Source organism: Haliotis rubra, unplaced genomic scaffold (genome assembly GCF_003918875.1).
Source record: "Haliotis rubra isolate DU_JTF1 unplaced genomic scaffold, ASM391887v1 Scf279, whole genome shotgun sequence".
NCBI classification, from domain to species: domain Eukaryota; kingdom Metazoa; phylum Mollusca; class Gastropoda; order Lepetellida; family Haliotidae; genus Haliotis; species Haliotis rubra.
In genome coordinates, this window is record NW_025766880.1 from 974,789 (window position 1) to 995,383 (window position 20,595).

Consider the following 20,595-nt stretch of genomic DNA (forward strand, 5'->3'; position numbering starts at 1 on the left):
CATTATTCTCTCAGAACGATGCGGAATCATGTGGAACACACGACCGGAAGTCAAAACAAATACAAAAGATTGCCCCAAGGGAGGCAACTCTGAAGCGCTATCAAAAAGGGCGTACCGCTACAAATACTATTGCCGTTGAACATATATGATGCGAGATGCGAGCCAAAACCCACACTCAAAGCTTTAAACACTGTGACCCATAATAACTATCACCTAACCAATGACAAACCACAAAAACCACTCTCTCACAACAGATGTTAACAGAGATCATGAGAAACGTCATTTATGGATCGATGACGCGATGAAGCAAATCGACCCGTTCCATGAAGCCGCCAGGTAAATACAGCATTAAACAACAAACAAACAAATTATTCTTGGATGTAGTTTATGTATAATATATCAGCACATGTATATCAGTGCAACCAAATCAGTTTGAAACCCAACCACTCCACTCGTCACACACGTCAACTCCCAGAAGGAGAAAAGCATCCTTTGTGATTCACCCGGTGGGGATTCCTGGATAGAATAACTCCCCAGCAACCTGTGCGTATTGTAAGAGGCGAGCTAATGAATCTATTCAGGATTTACTGACCGCCTTTGATCATGTCCTGACAGACGGGATCGATGTTAGTAATGGGCATATACTATTGTAACAGTATGAGTTATAGTAGTAATGAAAGAATTGGGAACACATTACAACTGGTAGTGAAGTATGGCAGTAGTTGTTCTGACAGCCACTGATCTTGTCAAACCATAGGGGTAGCGAGTGAGTTTATTTTTGTGCCGCTTTTAGCAATATTCCGGCAATATTACGGCGGTGGGCACATTCGCCACATGTCGCATGTCCAAACTATAGCATGTGTTTTGATGTTTAAGGCTTCGTGGCATAAACGTTCAAGATTGTGAAAGGTGTATGTTGTCAACGCTCTTCTTTGTTCTTATTCTAGTATTAACATTTATTTTTCATGATCGCCTACCTTTTAAGAGTGTATATCAACCAATGAAGTGTCTGGTCCAGACTCATTTATCGATCGTCGTCAATGGCTGGAACATTACGCAATGAGGTGCTTACCATCACAATAAACAAACCTGTAATAATTCATAAGCATTACGGTTACATTTTTAGTTACGAAGGCAGTTTGAGAATGATGTGACTCACTCTTCCCTCCATAAAGATTTAATGCAACTGGTAGAGGTTTCAACGATGTTGTGTTGACATCAAACACGTTGCCAGAATAATATTGTTCACAAACACTGTGACTTGTACAGTTGACGCTGTCTGGTTTTGTGTGCTTGAGGGATGTGATCAATTATTTCAACAATTAGCATTACTTTTCATTTTCCGGGCCAGGAGGGAACATCCCAAATTCCCAAATCAACACAGACCAGTATTTGCATTTAATTTCGACGGTTTGTGAAGCCACTATGACTGCACTTAAACCTAATGCAAATCATTTACATACAGCCATTGATGGAACACCAAGCCTAATGGTCCAGTGTTAATCATTGTTCAAAGTATTGATTACAGGAAAACATATGTAGGTTTTCGTTAGCTTAGAGACAATGGTAGGTAGGGTGTTCAGTTTGATTTTGCACATGTGGCTATCTCGTTGTCTCCATTAAGGATATCCGTGTGGTATACAGGTCGTTTTATTCCATAGTGGCTGAACAAACTACCACAGAACTGTATTTGGAATGTGAAAAAGGACTAGATTCCAAATGGCCGCGTTTGATTCAAGAGCAGAGGTAGTTTTGCCTCCTCGGGAGAAGAAATGGGATGCCGTCAAAGGTGCCGTTCATGAATATATGTCTAATTCTACAGTGCATGGTTTCAGCAAAGCTGTTGGTCAACAGTTGTACTTTGGAAGAAGGTGAGCGAACGATTTAAATTGTTTCGAACTGTGTTTTCGTCTGTAGTTTCTCAGTCACACCATATGTCGCCAGTAATCAGACTTGGGTTGTTACAATGTGATGGGGTTGCCATGTTGTCTTGTCTAACCTAATATGTTAGGCAATGGTCTGTACTGGCACAGATTGTGTAAGAGATGTAGATGGAAGGTTGCTGACTGCAGGGTAAAGCATCATTCAATCTCTTATTGTGTTCAATACACTGTCCATCTTACAACATTGACAACGCATCTCACAAAAACACACACCTCACATCGTCCATAAATAACTCTCACGAACAATAAACATCTCACACAACCAACAGATCACCTGAAAAAAAACCATAACACATCTATTTCCTCCATAAATAAATCTAACTAACAATAAACATCTCAGGCTACCAATAGTTTATCTCATATCGACGCATGGCCCTTCTCACGCCGTATATAACCCATCTTACAACATCCATAGCACATCTAAACCCAACCGCAAGGCATCTATTATCCTCCGTAACTCTCACAAACTATAAACATCTCAATCTACCAAAAGCCTATCTTAAACCAACCATAACTCACACTGTCCATAGCCTATCTCATTTATCTCTCCCCTTGATACCAAGGAGCTCCTGTCTGCCTCTTGTTACCAAAGAGTCTCTGTCTCTCCCTTGTTACCAAAGAGTCTCTGTCTGCTCCTTGTTGCCAAAGCGTTCCTGTCCCCCATTGTTACCAAAGAGTCTCTGTCTGCCCTTGGTACCTTGAGTACGTCTGTCCCTTGATACACAAGAGTCCTGTCTCCCCTTGTTACCAAATAGTCTCTGTCTGCTCCTTGTTGCCAAAGTGTTCCTGTCCCCATTGTTACCAAAGAGTCCCTGTTCATGTCTCCCCTTGTTGCCCCAAACCCCTGTCTCCCATTGTTACCAAAGAGTCTCTGTCTGCCCCATGTTACCAAAGAGACTCTGTCTGCTCCTTGTTGCCAAAAGTCTCCCATTGTTCAGTCTCTGTATCCCTTGTTACCAAATTCTCTGTCTGCCTTGTTACAAAGAGTCTCTGTCTGCCCATGTTACCAAAGAGTCTCTGTCTGCTCCTTGTTGCCAAAGCGTTCCTATCTGCCTCTTGTTACCAAAGAGTCCTGTTCATGTCTCCCATTCCTGTCTGCCCTTGTTAGCAAAACGTCACCCCTTGTTACCACAGAGTCCCTGTCTCCCTTTGTTGCCAAAGGAGTCTCTGTGTTTCCCCTGTTGCCGAAGCGCCCTGTCTGCTTGTTATCAAAGGGTGTGTGCCCATTTGTTACCAAAGAGTCCCTGTCTGCCCCTTCTTACTACTAGCTACTGTCTCCCCGTTGTTGCCAAACTACTGTTTCCTAGCGTTTGTCAGCGTCAGCTACTAGTGCTGTCCATTTGGATGGTACCATCACTGCCACCACTACCACTACTACTACTACCACTATATACTACTACTTTTACGCCGTCCTTAGCTCATATCACCCATCCGAAACGCATATCTCACTGTATTTAGAAACTTGCCTCCCACAACCAATAACTCTTCTTAAAGTCGCCATGTTGTTATTTTCTTGTAGGCTGCTTTGGATGTTAATCATCCTAGGTGCAGCTTTGGGTCTTGCATCTCAGATCTACACGGAGGTGGAAACCTACAATGCACGACCAACATTAATCCAAGAACAGTTCTTTGACGTTGTGGATGTTGTGAAGGAGGTCCCGACCATTAGTCTCTGTCCCTTGAAAGCTTTGGAAGTAAGTGTCAACCATGCAGACTCAAATACACCTCTCACTAAAGAAGAGATGACACTCCAACGGTTGGCTTATCCTGCGTCCTACATATCGGAAAGCTTCTTGTCAACCCTCCACATCAAACTTTTCGGCTGGGTTGAGGACGATTCAAGTTCATCCGCCCTACTACACTCTTCTTCACCGGCTGATCCATCATTGCAGGTCTTTGCGGATAGGTCATGGGAGAAGGAGGCTGGTTTGCCGCAGGTATTCAATGACTCTGATTCTGGCGAGCTCCTGAAACGCCTTGCCATTTCAAGTAAGAATTTAAATTTGACGACCTGTCCCAGAAAGAGAGGTTCTTTGTATGATCTCCCATGCTGCAATAACCTCTTCACAGAGGTTCTCACCGAGACAGGGTTGTGCCACACCCTTAATATGACGGCTGTGGCCACCGAAGGAAAACAGGTGGGATTTTTCAGCGATAACAGGTTCACCGTGGTCGTTGGTGTGAAGGTCTTCAATGATCTGACGCTGTTTGAAGATGTGAGGGGACTACAGGTCAGTATCCTACTCCAAGTAGGCTGTGACGTTACAGAAGACGTCAATATCGGCTTACGTTGACTGCGTATAAAGCAGCAGGAGAACTACGTGAGAGCAAATTGGTAGTGTAAGCATGCTTTGTTCAGTGCCATTTTTGCATGATGTAGGCAATCTACGAACACGATGAAGACATTATACCAGTGTCTGCATTACGCAAGGACAATCCGGAGAAAACATAATAACGTTAGACGTAACACGAGACAGGTCACACTCACAGTCCTGACGTTACACAATTGAAAGACAACACAAACTAGGCATAAGAAAAAATCTGGACGTTACATAAGGACAATCTAGTCGTTATATAAGGCCAGTCTGCACGTTACACAAGGACAATCTGGGCATTACACAAGGACAATCTGGACATTACACAAGGATAATCTGGACATTACATAAGGACAATCTGGACATTACACAAGGACAATCTGGACATTACATAAGGGCAAACTGGTCGTTACACAAGGGCAATCTGCACGTTACATAAGTACAATCTGGACATTACACAAGGACAATCAAGTCGTTATATAACGCCAGTCTTCACGTTACATAAGGACAATCTGGACGTTACATAAGGACAATCTGGACATTACATAAGGACAATCTGGACATTACACAAGGACAATCTGGACGTTACATAAGGGCAATCTGGTCGTTACACAAGGGCAATCTGCACGTTACATAAGTACAATCTGGACATTACACAAGGACAATCTGGACATTCACAAGGACAATCTGGACATTACACAAGGACAATCTGGACGTAACATAAGGACAATCTGGACATTACACAAGGACAATCTGGACATTACACAAGGACAATCTGGACATTACACAAGGACAATCTGAACATTACACAAGGACAATCTGGACATTACATAAGGACAATCTGGACATTACACAAGGACAATCTGGATGTTACATAAGGGCAATCTGGTCGATACACAAGGGCAATCTGCAAGTTACATAAGTACAATCTTGACATTACACAAGGACAATCTGGACATTACACAAGGACAATCTGAACATTACATAAGGACAATCTGGACGTTACATAAGGACATTCTGGACGTTACAGAAGGACAATCTGGACATTACACAAGGACAATCTGGACATTACACAATGGCAATCTGGACGTTACGCAAGGACAATCTGGACGTTACATAAGGACAATCTGGACATTACACAAGGACAAGTTGGACATTACATAAGGACAATCTGGATGTTATCTGAGGGCAATCTGGGCGTTACATAAGGACAATCTGGACATTACACAAGGACAATCTGGACATTACACAAAGGCAATCTGGACATTACACAAGGACAATCTTGACGTTACATAAGGACAATCTGGACATTACACAAGGGCAATCTGGACATTACACAAGGGCAATCTGGACGTTACACAAGGGCATTCTGGACATTACACAAGGGCAATCTGGGCATAACACAAGGACAATCTGGACATTACAAAAGGGCAATCTGGACATTACAAAAGGAAAATCTGGTTATTAGTTACGGACAATCTGGACGTTACACAAGGACCACCTGTGTGCTACACTAGGACCATCTGGACAATCTGGATGATACAAAAGGACAATCTGGATGTTACGCAAGGACAATCTGGATGTTACGCAAGGACTATCTGGACTTTACAAAAGGACAATCTGGACGTTATACAAGGACAATCTAGACAATCTGGATGTTACATAGGGACAGTCTGGACGTTGAAAAGGACAGTTTAGACATTACATAAGGACAATTTGGACGTACATCTAAGCTTCTGAAAGGGCGATCAATCAAACTATAGCCTGTTTGGGACAAAATGATACCGATTAATCACAATCCAAATGTAATGAAAATATCACACCAACTCTGGAAAAGTTTCATAACGTTTGTCTCCAAAATAAAAACGTTACTTAACAAACTATCATCATTCATTTTATTTTCCGTGTGAAATTTTACTAGTGTAAAGTAACGGCAATACTTTTGTGGGAACGTTCTGCGTTGAAAAGAATGTTTGATCAAGAAAATATTTGGAGGTAGATTGTGATTCATCTGTATCATTTTGACCCACACAGACATTACATGACTGCTGTTGTAGGTAGTTGTCCATAACACTGGCGACCCAGTCCTGCCGACCAAGAGGGGTGTGTTTGTATCGGTCCGTACTCAGTCCAGGCTCACAATACAAACTACAAAGGTGAGAACAACCTGTGAACAACAACTATTGACACGAATAGGAGCAATAGCACTTGAGGGGTAATTTATACTTGGAATGTGCAACGTTTTTAAAAAGGAAAGATGTGCGATTCTCACTAGATATGGTTGAACTAATTAGTATTCCCTCTTCCAAATGCCTGTTGTCGATTCTCATCCAGGTACACTGTGCCCCGTGGCAATTCTTGTGTCCCCCCGCCGTGATATTAATGGAAAATGGTAAATGTGGCGAAAGATCATTGCCACTCACTCGTTCATTCTATACAAATGATTGCCGGTTAGAATAAGGATTGGCCTCTATAGTTCTGTGTCGTCATGGCGACGTTGGTTGCTAACTGTCATATTTGTCTTCTACCGTCCAGAGTCCGTTTGTCGTGAATATTGTTTACAATGAGGTTCATATGAAACAGTTCACTTAGCCAAAACCTTTTTTCAAAATTTTCGTTTTTTGTCAGAGAATAAACTTGCCTCCGCCGTTTCGATCAGCCAATGGCTACTGCCTTGATACTGATGTAGAATCGCCGATTTTAACGAGATTCCCCGACTACCAGTACAGTGTGTACGCCTGTGAGAGGGAATGTCTCATCAACTACACTGTACATGTCTGTGGGTGTAGGCACGCCTGGGACCCAGGTGAGTATAGTATACGATAAGAATTATTTTGGTTCACGTAAATTCACATAACACTCATGACTTGCCACAGGCATGTCACATGTGACGTCACGTCAACAAGACAACCATAGTTACAATTTAGAATGTTTTCGTGTAAGCCCGACAGGTTGCAAAGCTTTGTATTTAGATAGTATTGAGGGCTTGCCCCGCCGGTGACACCCATCATGATCACATGCAAAGTCTAGTCAATCAGTTCTCTACTGGAACTAATACCTTTTGTTATACAGTCTTGTGGAGAGTTTTTTGGATTGTTTTTTTGTTTTTGTTTTTTGTCAATCTGATTCTTTATGAATAGAGCTAAATATGAAATAGCTGAGGCGGTCTCGCTTGACTCTTTACATTCAAGTTCAAGTGGGTAAATCAGTGTGAGGGAATTGGCTATTTGGTGGTTATTGAACGATATTAGATCATCATACCTGAAGCGTGAATTAAACGTCTTGGCTAAATTCTTGTTTCGATCTTGCCAACCCTAGCAGAAATTCTGATCTACGTGTATGAAGAAACAGATATACAAGGAGGGAGGACAACTGGGGACCATGGGGATGCCTACTTCTTGTCGAAATGTTTTACACCTAAAAATAATACAAATGAGGAAGTCCAACATTTGACATAATGTTTCTCAGTAAACTTCATCTGACGTTTGTTTTCATTTTCAAACAAGTGTCCTGAACCTCTGAATGTGGATATATCTGTGTTCCCCACGATGATTTACAAATACCCCATAGATCTGGGAATGAAGATTTTCCTTGAGTTTGCCATGTGGGATAATGGTGTACAACGTTGAAATATCAAATGTTTTGACCGAACTGAGTTCCGTTTCTGAGATTGTAAAAATTCCAGCTAATCTTTGAAATCATGAGAATCAACATAATAGTAATTCCGCTTGTCTAAAAAAATACGTTATGTGAATATGAAGAAGGTCCTTCCTTGATAGTATTAAGGATTATGGATAATCTTTGAGACAGGGATTTGGTTGTACATTTGCTCGACCCAGCAATATACAGCTCTTTGTACGGATTTTCATGTAGCTTTGGAATCCAGTACAAAAGAGGAATAGGCATGTCTTCAGGTTGTAAAGTCAAGCCGAAAGTTGATAGCAACAATGAATGTTTTTCGTCTTCCTCAGACTTCTTCCTCAGTTAACATACTGGCTTATGTGACATTTTGTTAATATGCCATGTATACCAACACCACCACTAAGGCTGTATTAAATCATTTGGAGTTTTGTGCTTCCATTGTTTCTGTTAGTCTACTGCTTTGGCCAGACTCGATTAATTACGGTCCTCGTGGTAGAGCGAAACCACTACTGACGTTAAACATCATTCTACCATATGATGTTGAAAAAAATGTTCTAAAGTATCGAATCTTCATAAGTACGATCTGAGACATGAAAGCACAGTGAGGTTTTAGCCTTACGCTGTGGGGCATTCCGCAACGCATTTCTTGATTTTCCTCATTAACGTTCAACAACTACGGTCAATGGTACAAAATGTCTTAAAGAGGAAATATTGCGTTTCAGGTCAGGAAGACATGTGCAGCATCATAGATACTGTTAACTGCATATGGCCAGCAGCTGCCGGTGGGTTTTACTTAACTAATTAGCTTCCATGTTAACTTTTAAATCAGTAAGGGCAGTGTTCATTTCAGACATTTTTAGTGTAAATCCTTTGATGGGTACCGGTCTGTATTTCTCACTTTCTCAATTGACCAATCCCTGAAGGCCCGGGTTAGAATTGATTTTCACAAACCATGCTTGTCGTAAGAGGCGACTAACGGGATCGAGTGGTCAGACTCGCTGACTTGGTTGACACGTCATCGTATCCCAATTGCGTAGATCGATGATCATGATGCCAATCACTGGCTTGTCTGGTCGGGACTCGATTATTTACGTGCTGCCTTCATAAAGCTGAAAAATTGCTGAATGTGGCTTTAAAAACAAACAAACAAAACAAGCAGTTGATCAGGGTTGCGCTCTCAAATATAAGTGTGTCTTTATGCTGAACAACTAACCTTAGCAAGCAAATAGAACCCAGATCACTGTGCTGCGTTTGAATGCTTTCATTTGTAAAGATATTTCGTCTACCATTTCAGTGTCCAAATTATATTATACAAATTGGAACAGCATTTAGAGAGTTGAACGTTGTCGTTTGTTGCATTTATTTAGAATACGGTGACAACCCAAGTTTGCAAACATGCCACTGCCCCACTCCGTGTCGAACCTCAACTCATGAAGTCACGATCTACCCAGCAGCGTTGGGGAAGTTCCAGCCCACACGGTTTAGGCCAGGTGACCAAGGAGTGGACGGTGAAACATGTAGAGACACACAGGTGTTGAGTGGCAGGTACAGATTATGTACACGTTCCCAGTCAAGAAAGGCGTGGGTTGAAGTCGTAAAAGGCAAAGGAAACGCAACTTCCAGACCTGATTCTGTAGTTACCACCATATACACCAGTTTATATTACTAGACAGGTCGTTTCACTGATGTCAGAGTGCGTACATCATGTAGTACTGTTTTTTATCGCTTTTCGTGGGAGAATGCAATATCACAAAGCTGAATTAATTCATAACACTTATAAAGTTACGATACATACAAGCTGTGTTAGATTCTGTATTTTTTCAGTAATTACGAGGTGCTGCTGTTAGATGTGGGTTTTCCTGTCAAGATAAGAGAAGTAAGGCAATTGGAAGCAAAGACTTTGGGGGATATTCTTGGTGAGTACACACGATGAGCCATTGTTAAACAAGACTGTAGATTGTACCCAAAGTGAGTACAAAATGTGATACTGGCCTAGACTAGGACACTAGATGGTACCCTACGAAAGTACAGAATTGTGACACTTAACAAGGACAATAAATGGTATCCCAGGTGAATACAAAAGGTGATACCGGTCTAAACAAGGACAACAGATGGAACCCATGTGAGTACAGTGTACCACCTGTTGTCCTTGTTAGAACAAGGCTATAAAGGGTACCCTCGGTGAGTTCACAAAGTAAGACTGTTGTGAACAAGGGCTCTAAAAGGTATCCACAGGGAGTTCATAAAGTAAGAGAGTTATGAACAAGTACAATATATGGTACCCTCGGTGAGTCTATGAAGTTAGACAGTTGTGAACAAGTACAATAGATGGTACCCTCGGTGAGTCTATAAAGTTAAACAGTTGTGAACAAGTACAATAGATGGTACCTCTCGGTGAGTCTATAAAGTTAGACAGTTTGATTTAAACATATTTATTCAAGAGAATGGATTGGGTACAAGTTATGCCAACTTAGTGAAACCCTCTCCTAGTTAGACAGTTGTGAACAAGTACAATAGATGGTACCTCTCGGTGATTTCACAAACTTAGACAGTTGTGAACAAGTACAATAGATGGTGCCCTTGGTGAGTCTATAAAGTTAAACAGTTGTGAACAAGTACAATAGATGGTGCCCTCGGTGAGTCTATAAAGTGAAACAGTTGTGAACAAGTACAATAGATGGTGCCCTCGGTGAGTCTATAAAGTGAAACAGTTGTGAACAAGTACAATAGATGGTGCCCTCGGTGAGTCTATAAAGTTAGACAGTTGTGAACAAGTACAATAGATGGTACCTCTCGGTGAGTCTATAAAGTTAGACAGTTGTGAACAAGTACAATAGATGGTACCTCTCGGTGAGTGTCTAAACTTAGACAGTTGTGAACAAGTACAATAGATGGTACCTCTCGGTGAGTGTCTAAACTTAGACAGTTGTGAACAAGTACAATAGATGGTACCTCTCGGTGAGTGTCTAAACTTAGACAGTTGTGAACAAGTACAATAGATGGTACCCTTGGTGAGTCTATAAAGTTAGACTGTTGTGAACAAGTACAATAGATGGTACCCTCGGTGAGTCTATAAAGTTAAACAGTTATGAACAAGTACAATAGATGGTGCCCTCGGTGAGTCTATAAAGTTAGACAGTTATGAACAAGTACAATAGATGGTACCCTCGGTGAGTCTATAAAGTTAAACAGTTGTGAACAAGTACAATAGATGGTACCCTCGGTGAGTCTATAAAGTTAGACTGTTGTGAACAAGTACAATAGATGGTACCCTCGGTGAGTCTATAAAGTTAAACAGTTATGAACAAGTACAATAGATGGTACCCTCGGTGAGTCTATAAAGTTAAACAGTTGTGAACAAGTACAATAGATGGTGCCCTTGGTGAGTCTATAAAGTTAGACTGTTGTGAACAAGTACAATAGATGGTACCCTCGGTGAGTCTATAAAGTTAAACAGTTGTGAACAAGTACAATAGGTGGTGCCCTCGGTGAGTCTATAAAGTTAAACAGTTGTGAACAAGTACAATAGGTGGTGCCCTCGGTGAGTCTATAAAGTTAAACAGTTGTGAACAAGTACAATAGATGGTGCCCTTGGTGAGTCTATAAAGTTAGACTGTTGTGAACAAGTACAATAGATGGTACCCTCGGTGAGTCTATAAAGTTAAACAGTTATGAACAAGTACAATAGATGGTACCCTCGGTGAGTCTATAAAGTTAGACTGTTGTGAACAAGTACAATAGATGGTACCCTCGGTGAGTCTATAAAGTTAAACAGTTGTGAACAAGTACAATAGATGGTGCCCTCGGTGAGTCTATAAAGTTAAACAGTTGTGAACAAGTACAATAGATGGTGCCCTTGGTGAGTCTATAAAGTTAAACAGTTGTGAACAAGTACAATAGATGGTGCCCTTGGTGAGTCTATAAAGTTAGACTGTTGTGAACAAGTACAATAGATGGTACCCTCGGTGAGTCTATAAAGTTAAACAGTTGTGAACAAGTACAATAGATGGTGCCCTTGGTGAGTCTATAAAGTTAAACAGTTGTGAACAAGTACAATAGATGGTGCCCTTGGTGAGTCTATAAAGTTAAACAGTTGTGAACAAGTACAATAGATGGTGCCCTTGGTGAGTCTATAAAGTTAGACTGTTGTAAACAAGTACAATAGATGGTACCCTCAGTGAGTCTATAAAGTTAAACAGTTGTGAACAAGTACAATAGATGGTGCCCTTGGTGAGTCTATAAAGTTAAACAGTTGTGAACAAGTACAATAGATGGTGCCCTTGGTGAGTCTATAAAGTTAGACTGTTGTGAACAAGTACAATAGATGGTACCCTCGGTGAGTCTATAAAGTTAAACAGTTATGAACAAGTACAATAGATGGTACCCTCGGTGAGTCTATAAAGTTAGACTGTTGTGAACAAGTACAATAGATGGTACCCTTGGTGAGTCTATAAAGTTAAACAGTTGTGAACAAGTACAATAGATGGTGCCCTTGGTGAGTCTATAAAGTTAAACAGTTGTGAACAAGTACAATAGATGGTACCCTCGGTGAGTCTATAAAGTTAAACAGTTGTGAACAAGTACAATAGATGGTGCCCTTGGTGAGTCTATAAAGTTAAACAGTTGTGAACAAGTACAATAGATGGTACCCTCGGTGAGTCTATAAAGTTAAACAGTTGTGAACAAGTACAATAGATGGTGCCCTTGGTGAGTCTATAAAGTTAAACAGTTGTGAACAAGTACAATAGATGGTACCCTCGGTGAGTCTATAAAGTTAAACAGTTGTGAACAAGTACAATAGATGGTACCCTTGGTGAGTCTATAAAGTTAAACAGTTGTGAACAAGTACAATAGATGGTGCCCTCGGTGAGTCTATAAAGTTAAACAGTTGTGAACAAGTACAATAGATGGTGCCCTTGGTGAGTCTATAAAGTTAGACTGTTGTGAACAAGTACAATAGATGGTGCCCTCGGTGATTTCACAAAGTTAGACAGTTATGAACAAGTACAATAGATGGTGCCCTCGGTGATTTCACAAAGTTAGACAGTTGTGAACAAGTATAATAGATGGTACCCTCGGTGATTTCACAAAGTTAGACAGTTATGAACAAGTACAATAGATGGTGCCCTCGGTGATTTCACAAAGTTAGACAGTTATGAACAAGTACAATAGATGGTGCCCTTGGTGAGTCTATAAAGTTAGACTGTTGTGAACAAGTACAATAGATGGTACCCTCGGTGAGTCTATAAAGTTAAACAGTTGTGAACAAGTACAATAGATGGTGCCCTTGGTGAGTCTATAAAGTTAAACAGTTGTGAACAAGTACAATAGATGGTGCCCTTGGTGAGTCTATAAAGTTAAACAGTTGTGAACAAGTACAATAGATGGTGCCCTTGGTGAGTCTATAAAGTTAGACTGTTGTAAACAAGTACAATAGATGGTACCCTCAGTGAGTCTATAAAGTTAAACAGTTGTGAACAAGTACAATAGATGGTGCCCTTGGTGAGTCTATAAAGTTAAACAGTTGTGAACAAGTACAATAGATGGTGCCCTTGGTGAGTCTATAAAGTTAGACTGTTGTGAACAAGTACAATAGATGGTACCCTCGGTAAGTCTATAAAGTTAAACAGTTATGAACAAGTACAATAGATGGTACACCTCGGTGAGTCTATAAAGTTAGACTGTTGTGAACAAGTACAATAGATGGTACCCTTGGTGAGTCTATAAAGTTAAACAGTTGTGAACAAGTACAATAGATGGTGCCCTTGGTGAGTCTATAAAGTTAAACAGTTGTGAACAAGTACAATAGATGGTACCCTCGGTGAGTCTATAAAGTTAAACAGTTGTGAACAAGTACAATAGATGGTGCCCTTGGTGAGTCTATAAAGTTAAACAGTTGTGAACAAGTACAATAGATGGTACCCTCGGTGAGTCTATAAAGTTAAACAGTTGTGAACAAGTACAATAGATGGTGCCCTTGGTGAGTCTATAAAGTTAAACAGTTGTGAACAAGTACAATAGATGGTACCCTCGGTGAGTCTATAAAGTTAAACAGTTGTGAACAAGTACAATAGATGGTACCCTTGGTGAGTCTATAAAGTTAAACAGTTGTGAACAAGTACAATAGATGGTGCCCTCGGTGAGTCTATAAAGTTAAACAGTTGTGAACAAGTACAATAGATGGTGCCCTTGGTGAGTCTATAAAGTTAGACTGTTGTGAACAAGTACAATAGATGGTGCCCTCGGTGATTTCACAAAGTTAGACAGTTATGAACAAGTACAATAGATGGTGCCCTCGGTGATTTCACAAAGTTAGACAGTTGTGAACAAGTATAATAGATGGTACCCTCGGTGATTTCACAAAGTTAGACAGTTATGAACAAGTACAATAGATGGTGCCCTCGGTGATTTCACAAAGTTAGACAGTTATGAACAAGTACAATAGATGGTGCCCTCGGTGATTTCACAAAGTTAGACAGTTGTGAACAAGTACAATAGATGGTACCTCTCGGTGAGTCTATAAAGTTAGACAGTTGTGAACAAGTACAATAGATGGTACCCTCGGTGAGTCTATAAAGTTAGACAGTTGTGAACAAGTACAATAGATGGTGCCCTTGGTGAGTCTATAAAGTTAAACAGTTGTGAACAAGTACAATAGATGGTGCCCTCGGTGATTTCACAAAGTTAGACAGTTATGAACAAGTACAATAGATGGTGCCCTCGGTGATTTCACAAAGTTAGACAGTTGTGAACAAGTATAATAGATGGTACCCTCGGTGATTTCACAAAGTTAGACAGTTATGAACAAGTACAAAAGATGGTGCCCTCGGTGATTTCACAAAGTTAGACAGTTATGAACAAGTACAATAGATGGTGCCCTCGGTGATTTCACAAAGTTAGACAGTTGTGAACAAGTACAATAGATGGTACCTCTCGGTGAGTCTATAAAGTTAAACAGTTGTGAACAAGTACAATAGATGGTACCCTCGGTGATTTCACAAAGTTAGACAGTTATGAACAAGTACAATAGATGGTGCCCTCGGTGATTTCACAAAGTTAGACAGTTGTGAACAAGTACAATAGATGGTGCCCTTGGTGAGTCTATAAAGTTAAACAGTTGTGAACAAGTACAATAGATGGTACCCTCGGTGAGTCTATAAAGTTAAACAGTTGTGAACAAGTACAATAGATGGTACCCTTGGTGAGTCTATAAAGTTAAACAGTTGTGAACAAGTACAATAGATGGTGCCCTCGGTGAGTCTATAAAGTTAAACAGTTTTGAACAAGTACAATAGATGGTGCCCTTGGTGAGTCTATAAAGTTAAACAGTTGTGAACAAGTACAATAGATGGTGCCCTCGGTGATTTCACAAAGTTAGACAGTTATGAACAAGTACAATAGATGGTGCCCTCGGTGATTTCACAAAGTTAGACAGTTGTGAACAAGTATAATAGATGGTACCCTCGGTGATTTCACAAAGTTAGACAGTTATGAACAAGTACAATAGATGGTGCCCTCGGTGATTTCACAAAGTTAGACAGTTATGAACAAGTACAATAGATGGTGCCCTCGGTGATTTCACAAAGTTAGACAGTTGTGAACAAGTACAATAGATGGTACCTCCTCGGTGAGTCTATAAAGTTAGACAGTTGTGAACAAGTACAATAGATGGTACCCTCGGTGAGTCTATAAAGTTAGACAGTTGTGAACAAGTACAATAGATGGTGCCCTTGGTGAGTCTATAAAGTTAAACAGTTGTGAACAAGTACAATAGATGGTGCCCTCGGTGATTTCACAAAGTTAGACAGTTATGAACAAGTACAATAGATGGTGCCCTCGGTGATTTCACAAAGTTAGACAGTTGTGAACAAGTATAATAGATGGTACCCTCGGTGATTTCACAAAGTTAGACAGTTATGAACAAGTACAAAAGATGGTGCCCTCGGTGATTTCACAAAGTTAGACAGTTATGAACAAGTACAATAGATGGTGCCCTCGGTGATTTCACAAAGTTAGACAGTTGTGAACAAGTACAATAGATGGTACCTCTCGGTGAGTCTATAAAGTTAAACAGTTGTGAACAAGTACAATAGATGGTACCCTCGGTGATTTCACAAAGTTAGACAGTTATGAACAAGTACAATAGATGGTGCCCTCGGTGATTTCACAAAGTTAGACAGTTGTGAACAAGTACAATAGATGGTACCCTCGGTGAGTCTATAAAGTTAAACAGTTATGAACAAGTACAAAAGATGGTACCCTCGGTGAGTCTATAAAGTTAAACAGTTATGAACAAGTACAAAAGATGGTACCCTCGGTGAGTCTATAAAGTTAGACAGTTGTGAACAAGTACAATAGATGGTACCTCTTGGTGAGTCTATAAAGTTAAACAGTTATGAACAAGTACAAAAGATGGTACCCTCGGTGAGTCTATAAAGTTACACAGTTGTGAACAAGTACAATAGATGGTGCCCCCGGTGAGTCTATAAAGTTAGACAGTTGTTAACAAGTACAATAGATGGTGCCCCGGTGATTTCACAAAGTTAGACAGTTGTGAACAAACGCTATAAAGGTACCATCGGTAAGAGATATAGGTGTTTTAACCATGAATGAGATATTGTGACAGAAAAGAAGAAAAATGTAAGTCCTTGTCATTACAGCTGGTGGTGTATTGATGCATCAGTACTCAGACAGTACTTACCTGAGTCATGGGAGTGGGCCGAGTTGAAACTCTCTGGTCGTACTCAAAGAACAAAACATTACATACATGTTTGTCATAAGGATATATATTACTGATTAATGCATCTACGAAATTGTGAAAAGCGTTCTGATAATGTAAATGTACATTTGATACAATCTGTTTCTTCCCATAGCTGCCCTCGGGGGTCTCATTGGCCTGTTCCTTGGATTCAGTATCGTGTCTGTGGTGGAGATTGCAGAGCTCCTATTCCTCATCCTCCGAGGCATCACCTGTCGGATGAGGAAACAGGAGATCCAGGTTGAGGATAAATAAAAGTGAAAAAAAAGTGACATGAGTTGCACATGCTTTTGTTGCAACATGGAGGGGAGTGTTTTTATCATGATAAGCCCAACACTAGGTGATTATTTGTCTGTTGCAATCTTTTGTTAAACCTCTTGGAACTGACATATACTGAAGAGCAAAAGAAAGTATACACCAATAGTTACTTGAAGGTGATGTGTTTGGGGCCATATGGTGGCAGTGTTTCATGAAGTGACTGTTTACAACCTTCTGACTTTTGGGGCAAATCCAATTCTCAAGTGTATATTCTTTCTTTCAGTTGGGTCTGAAACTATATATTTTGTCACGATACAATGTGTACATTGAAGCCATGTAATAAACGATAATCTATCATCTCAAATCTTTGTGCTTTGTTATGAGACATACACATCCGTTCCGTGTGGAACCAAAGACAGCAAACGTCATCAGCAACAGCACAGAGCATTAGTTTATCAACCCCTCCCAGGTTGCTGTATCTGTATCATACATACATACACTGCACTCATTATACAGCCATTAGGTGAGGTGAAATTGGGTTTAACGTCGTGCTTGAGAATATTTCGCTCATATGACGACGTGCATGCGTGTGTATGTGTATGTGCGGCTGCTTGTACTAGCCCAGACTTAAGCTGGTTTTATAGTGCTAGCCCACTGAGATACCATGCCGCAGTGAAGCATGAATACCCCACTCAGACACATTATACTGACTCCGAGCCGACCAGTCCTTGTTGTACCCATTAATGCCAAGCGCCAGGCAGGGACCAACAAGTACCATATTTTAACGTCTTTTGGTATGACGCGGCCGGGGATCGAACCCGCGACCTTCCGCTCTCCGGGCGGATGCTCTAACCACTACACCACGGAGGCGGTCATACAGCCATTAACATGAATACCACCAATCACCAATCACTTAATGACAGCATCCTGTACTTTACCTGACTATATTAACTACCATTGATATTAACGGTTCATGGAGCCTTTTTGTGGTGGTGTGTTTTAAGCATTCGTTTGGATGGTTTGTAAATTCTCACAGGAGCCCTTGTAGCTATACCTGACCTGTTTGTTTCCAACTTTTGATATTAGTATCACGTAGTCCAGAGGTTCCAGTTTTATAGTTTGGCAAGACCTCAATCTGCCTTTGTATACTTTCAAACTGGGCGTGGTCTCTGCCAAAAGTTAAATGAAACCAAAGAAATACCTTCTGAAATGAACAGCTTTGCTTTATAGGAAATGCACAAAACTATAGAATTATAGACTTGTTCCTCACATGATGCATGTAAAGGCATGACGTGACAAATGGCGTTCCCAATCCATTGCTTTTTCTCACAAGCTACACCAATGTACACCAATAAAGAACTTTCATCATTAAGAGAGAGTGAGTGACTTAAAATATATTGTCACATCAGCAATATTTCAACCATATCATGACAAGAAAAATCTATATATTTAACCTCAATAAATCTATACCATAAAAACCTGTCATCAAAGGACAGTAAAATCACCAGAATATCACATATTTGGTTTAAAACCAGCATGCTATAATAAATGGTATCACTAACAGCAATCAATACAATATAGAAAGGGGTTAAGATCACCAGAAGTCCAAGTTAGGCTACCACACTAGGGGACGTTGGGGACTTACGGTATGAGTCAGTTAGTTAGGTTTAACCTCACTTTGAGCAGTGTTCCAGTTATATACCATGGCGTGTCAGCTTGATGTGAGAGGAAAGCCCGAAGTGGTGCATGTCTCGTTTACCACTGGTGAAACACAGGTATGGATCTGACAAACCCAGAAACAAACTAAGAGGACCCTGGATTCAAGCCCACAATTACAGACTTCTGGGGGCCCAAGGGACACAACTCTGCATGAGTTGCGTCCCCTTAGACGACAGGACTTCCTTGCCTCTTCATCAACTGAAAGATGGCTAAGACGGGTTTCACTTGTTTGCTCAACACCATTAGAAAATGAGAAAATCACAGCTATCTCACATGGCCATGTTTGTTTCTTGCTTACCTCTGCACACTATTCCAGCTGCATGATGGCAGGGTATAAACAGTCTAGTCTGGATCAACCTGATTATTCATTCAGTTGCATTCAGAATGCTGTGGGCCTATACCTACTTGGAATCACAGTGATACGGCAACCTGTATATTATGAAATGTGGACCAGCCAAATGTGTGGCCTCATGTCTTAGTTTTCCACCCTAAGGGTCTCCAACCCAGTATCTCTCTTCCTAACTTCAGCATCGGTCAGTGTGAGATTCAGCCAAACCAAGAGGTGCGAAACTTGGGAGTTATTTTTGATTCCTCACTGTCGATGGAGCCACAAATTAAAAACATCTGAAGAAGGGCGTACTACCACATTCGCAACATCGGCATGATTCGACGATACCTGGACGTCAAGACTACAGCATCTCTTATTCAGGCATATGTAACATCTCGTCTTGACTACTGTAATGCGCTTCTTGTGTGTCTCCCAAATTATCTTATACACAAGCTTCAGAAGGTGCAGAATACTGTGGTCTCTCAGTCAAAGAAATCAGACCACATTACTCCCGTTCTTCACTCACTTCATTGGCTTCCCGTCCACTACCGCATAAAATATAAACTCTACTCCTTGTTTTCAAAAGTATACATGGTCTAGCTCCTCAGTACCTCTGTGATCTGTTCCACTGTTATACTCCTGTACGTTCCCTCCGATCAAATGACCAGTGTCTTTTGACAATTCCTGTGACTAGGACAAAAACATATGGTGACAGGTCACTCGAGACGACTGGCCCTCATCTCTGGAACAATCTTCCATCTCACCTCAGAACACAACCAGATTTAGCTGTTTTTAAATCAAATCTAAAGACGTGTCTCTTTGCTGAAGCACTTGAACTCTATGTGATATCTAGACCATCTTAGAGCCAAAGCGCCTTTGAGCGGTTTACGGATATTGGCGCTATACAAGTACATGTATTTGTATGTGTGTGTGTGTGTGTGTGTGTGTGTGTGTGTGTGTGTCCCTATAGGGAGACAGAAATCAGCCACGTCCAACATTCAGACCTACAGGTACCAGTTTTGTCAGCTCTTGACAACCATGAGTGAGTGAGTGTCTGAGTGTGTGAGTGAGTGTAAGTGAGTGAAAGAGTAAGAGTGCGAGAGAAAATGAGTGACTGACTGAGTGAGTGAGTAGCAATATTCCAGCAGTGTCACAGAAATGGGCTTCACACATAATACCCAAGTTTGGAAACGAACCTGGGTCTTCGGCATGACAAATGAACACTTTATCTACTAGGCTACCCCACCACCAGCGACAACCATGACATACTGGCAACCGATTCTGGCATGGAAACCACTTAGAGTTTCCAGTTTTCCCTTCCAAAGAAGACCTTCCCTGAGTGTCTGCCTGAAGAGTGGAAGGATGCTGGATTGATCCATGGCTGTGTCACACAAATGTTGCTAAAAGTTGCTCTTGATGTTACCCTGACATTTGGCATTAAGAAGATAACACAAGGACTTATTAAGGACTGTTAAACAAGGTGTTGACAACAAAGAGTTTTATTGTCCAGGATCTTGTTATACAAATGTGTCAGAATATCAATCCAACGGGTATCAAACGTAAACAGTTTACCAAACAGATCAGAATGTATGCACATTTATACAAATTCTCAGCAAATTACATATATACATA

General features: G+C 40.8%; 1 protein-coding gene across 1 annotated transcript; it reads left to right on the forward strand.

The window, feature by feature from the left end:
* Nucleotides 1-1,464: 1,464 nt before the first annotated feature.
* Nucleotides 1,465-17,271, forward strand: LOC124281092 (acid-sensing ion channel 3-like). The gene is made up of 8 exons (XM_046717107.1): nucleotides 1,465-1,871; nucleotides 3,463-4,174; nucleotides 6,316-6,414; nucleotides 6,887-7,064; nucleotides 8,623-8,682; nucleotides 9,268-9,445; nucleotides 9,725-9,816; nucleotides 16,774-17,271. Exons 1-8 carry the CDS (start codon nucleotides 1,720-1,722, stop codon nucleotides 16,911-16,913), a joined length of 1,611 nt encoding a protein of 536 aa, XP_046573063.1. The 5' UTR covers nucleotides 1,465-1,719; the 3' UTR covers nucleotides 16,914-17,271.
* The last annotated feature ends 3,324 nt before the right edge of the window (nucleotides 17,272-20,595 follow it).

What these genes read in the sequence shown, in the direction of transcription:
- LOC124281092 (XM_046717107.1), top strand. Translation starts at nt 1,720, where the DNA reads ATGGCCGCGTTTGATTCAAGAGCAGAGGTAGTTTTGCCTCCTCGGGAG. An exon ending in CAGTTGTACTTTGGAAGAAG is followed by an intron (nt 1,872 to 3,462) that starts GTGAGCGAACGA and finishes ATTTTCTTGTAG; the next exon opens with GCTGCTTTGGATGTTAATCA. An exon ending in CATATGGCCAGCAGCTGCCG is followed by an intron (nt 8,683 to 9,267) that starts GTGGGTTTTACT and finishes GCATTTATTTAG; the next exon opens with AATACGGTGACAACCCAAGT.